Raw genomic sequence first — 3,551 nt, 5'->3', positions numbered from 1 at the left:
GGCGCATGCACCTCACTCCCCTGATGCGGGCAGCGAGCGCACGAGATACTATCTTCAGATAGTTTTCGTTCGGGTTACATCTGCGGTGTGCCGGTGCACCTTGGGTGCTCTGCAGACGTGTGGAGTGGCCGTTCGCCCTGCGGTCAGGGCCCCCCGCAATCCAGCAGAAAGGCGGCATGCGGGCGTTCGTGCACGCCGCCGCGCCCGGCATCAGGCCCCCGAGCCCCGAGCGCTTTCGCTCCGCCCCCGCCCAGGCGGCGGCCGGCGGGCGCATCGTCGCGAGGGAGACGATCAAGGCCAACAGGAAGGACGTCACAGCTAAGTGCTATGGCGGTGAGCGCGGCTGGGCACACCAAACTGGGCACGCGTCGCGCGTCGCTGAAGGCGGCGGGGCACATTGCGGAAAGCCAGGGCCGGACCACGCACACCACCAAGGCCGGGAGGGGGGAAGGGTCGGGGCCGTGCTCGCGGAAGGCGGGCAGGCAGCTGGCTGGTGTCGGCTCGCGGCCTCATCCCCCTGTGATCTCGTGTTGTCAGAGGGTTGCGGGTGCTGCCAGCGCGGAGCGGCGCTGTTGGCGCCGTTATCAGGGTTTTAGCAGGACCTCGACTCCTGACTCACCGACTGCTGTAATGCTCGCGCATCTGCTTGGTAGCTCTCAACCTGCGGCCACTCATTGCCAAATGCCTCGTTGCCGCTGCGTCACGCCCTCCCCGTTCGCCGCCGCCGCCGCTGCTGCCGCAGGCGACGTGTCGCGCAAGCGCAAGCTGCTGGAGAAGCAGAAGGAGGGCAAGATGCGACTGAGGCGCCTGGGGGCGCTGCAGGTCCCGGCAGACGTGTTCCCCGAGCTCATGCGGTCCCTCTGACCGTGTCGCACGCACGCGCCCCGGGCCAGCGATTGCTGCCTCGCAATGCGATGTCTTCCTCATCGTTCGCGCCTGTTGATTGGCTGTGGCGCGCTGCTCCGCCCCGGGCATCTTGGGGTCTTGCCGATTCGACATGGGGGGGGGGGTCTGTTTTGTGACGTCGTTCTAGATTTGAGCAGGAGCGATGCCTTTGAACGGAGCAATCTTTTGATGGAGCCATCGGCTGGGCTTGATGGAATTCGTCCCAGTGCCTGAACTCATCCGAGCGCTTGCAGGGCATGATGTCGGCAAATGCACACATTGCTGCCGCCGCAGCTGTTGGCGCCAGCGCCGCAACCCGGCTCGCGGGCCGCTTCAATCATGCGCCTTCACAGCCGCCCCGAAACCCGAAGCCACGTGTAACCTTTTGTTACATGCAGCTACTGTCTCGACTGCCGCGATACAGGTTAGGTGGTCAGCTGCCCTGCCAAGCTGTAGCGCCGCACTTGAATGCATCCTATCGACTACTCCTGCGTGCCCCAACGCCGGAAAAAAAAAGCAAAATGGGAGGAAAACGGCCACCGAGGAAGGACGACCAGTAGTGTAAAACCATGCGACAGCGCAGCTCCGCGCACGGCGCGTGAGCCCTTTGGCAAAAGGGCGCGCCGCCCGTGCCGTGGCGGTGCGAGGACGCGCCTTGGTGCGCCAGGTCGGCGCAGCTCCACGGACAGGAGTGCGGCCAGCAAAGGCGCCACATCAGCGCAGCTCAACAGACACCTTGATGTTCATGGCGGCCAGCTCTGTGGCCAGGTATTTGAAAACGAAGGGCATCCCGATGCGTTCAATGTGGGCGCCGCTGCCGTCGCAGAGCTTGCAGACCACCCTGGCCGCGGAGGGGCCCTGCAGGCCGGCGACGAGGCCGGCAAAGGCGGGGCCGGTGACGGCCTGGGCCTTGGTGAGGGGCGACAGCAGGGAGCCACACCTTGGGGGGGGGGGGCGGTCGGGGGTTTAGGGGGGGAGATTCAGGGTTTTGCAGGGTGTGCATAGGTTTGGGGAATGCAGGGGATTTGATTATCGTTCTGGCGGCGGCAGCCGCCGCTCGTTCAGCGGGCGGCGAGGTGGTTGCGGGGGGAGGAGGGGTCGGGGCGGCAGGGCCAGGCGAAATGCCTCGCAGCGTGGCCGGAAGAGCTTCAAAGCCGCACCCCAGCCGGCACAACCATTAAGATGAAGCTGTGGGAAACGCCACTCTAGGAACGCCCAAACAATTTGTGTGCGTGAGCGCACACCCACACACCCCTGCACACCCCTACACCCCCCCAACACACACACATGCATGCATAACATGATATGGCCTATACGTGTACACAGGATGCACGCACACACGCACGTACGCACAACCCACGCACAGCCTGTGCCCCGATCCCCGGAGAGCACGCCCGCGCTCCGCCCCACACACAACCAACCAGCACCCACCGCGTGCAGACGTCCATTGTGTGGTAGTCGCTGCAGGCGTGCAGCCTGTCGTGCAGCAGGTAGGCCGCCCCGTGGGCCAGCAGGCTGTCGCGCTCCATCTCACCAAACCGGATGCCGCCCCCCAGCTTGCGGCCCTTGATGGGCTGCTTGGTCAGCTGGTTGACCGTGCCTGTTGACCGCACCTGGGGGTGATTGGGGATTAATGGTGGTCAATTTTGGTGATGTTCGAATTGATGCGGGGGCAGGAGACGTGGGGACGGAGAAAATGTGGACAAATCGGTTGAACGGCGTCGGTGCGCATTCTTGTTCAGGGGGGTAACGAGCAGTGCGCCCCGCGCCGAGGGAGGCGCGCAGCGGCACATGGACCCAGAGCGAAATCCGAAACTTGCAGCCAGACAGCCCTGCACTGACACCAATCGCCGGCATTGCGGAGCTGCCGCGGCTCCAGACTGACGGGCGCGCAGGAATGTGCAGCACTCAAGGGCATGCTGCTGCCGGCTGCACAAACAGAAAAGACCGCCCCTTCACACGTGTATAAAGTGTACAGTGTATGATGCATACAGTATGAATGCATATCTTGAAGGCACATACAACCCCCCCACCCACCTGGAACTTGTCTGACACCATGTGCCGCAGCCGCTGGTAGTAGACCACGCCCACGTAGATGTCACACGGCATCTCGCGCCCCGTCACGCCGCTGATCATCGTCTCCTGGCCGTACTTTGAGAACCCCGCCGCCTCCAGCTGGCGGCCGTAGACCTCCACCGGGTTGGAGGGCTTGCCGTCACACCTGGGATTTTTTGACGGGAGGGGGAAACCGAGAGTAAGGGAGGGCCAGGGTTTTTGGGTTTATAGGTTCAGGGGGAAACTGGAGGGGGCGGCTTGGGGGTTGGGAGATTGAGGGGTAAAGAGGGGACGGTAATCGGGAGTAGGGTGTGGCAGTTTGGTGGGGTGACTGGATTCAGGGACCATGCTGCGGGGGGAGGGAGGGCCCGTCGTCGGCAGCAGGCGGCCAGGACTGCAGGCGCGGGCTTGAAGCGCGGCCTCCCCGAAAGCCCTCTCGGGCCACTTATGCTGACTGAGTGTGCTACCATCAACCCAGACCACTGCAGGGGGCAGCTCATCCCAGGAACCCCTTCCCAGCTGCACACCACACATATCCCACCCATCCCACCCCCCATCACTCATCAACCCACATGCAGCACGTTCCCTGCACAGCTGCCCTTCCCTCAAAC

At 64.0% G+C, this 3,551-nt stretch overlaps 2 protein-coding genes across 2 annotated transcripts; one reads left to right on the top strand and one right to left on the bottom strand.

The window, feature by feature from the left end:
- Positions 1-176: 176 nt before the first annotated feature.
- MNEG_15211 (GTP-binding protein lepA) lies at positions 177-864 on the top strand (the record flags this gene model as incomplete). The annotated part of the gene is made up of 2 exons (XM_014036319.1): positions 177-333; positions 743-864. 2 exons carry the CDS (start codon positions 177-179, stop codon positions 862-864), a joined length of 279 nt encoding a protein of 92 aa, XP_013891773.1.
- Positions 865-1,599: 735 nt separating this feature from the next.
- On the bottom strand, positions 1,600-3,440 carry MNEG_15210 (DNA-directed RNA polymerase I subunit A2; the record flags this gene model as incomplete). The annotated part of the gene is made up of 4 exons (XM_014036318.1): positions 1,600-1,825; positions 2,317-2,498; positions 2,923-3,106; positions 3,421-3,440. 4 exons carry the CDS (start codon positions 3,438-3,440, stop codon positions 1,600-1,602), a joined length of 612 nt encoding a protein of 203 aa, XP_013891772.1.
- Between the last annotated feature and the right edge of the window lie 111 nt (positions 3,441-3,551).

Source organism: Monoraphidium neglectum (assembly GCF_000611645.1).
Source record: "Monoraphidium neglectum strain SAG 48.87 unplaced genomic scaffold scaffold05130, whole genome shotgun sequence".
Taxonomy (NCBI): Eukaryota; Viridiplantae; Chlorophyta; class Chlorophyceae; order Sphaeropleales; family Selenastraceae; genus Monoraphidium; species Monoraphidium neglectum.
This window is presented reverse-complemented; position numbering and strand designations above follow the sequence as displayed.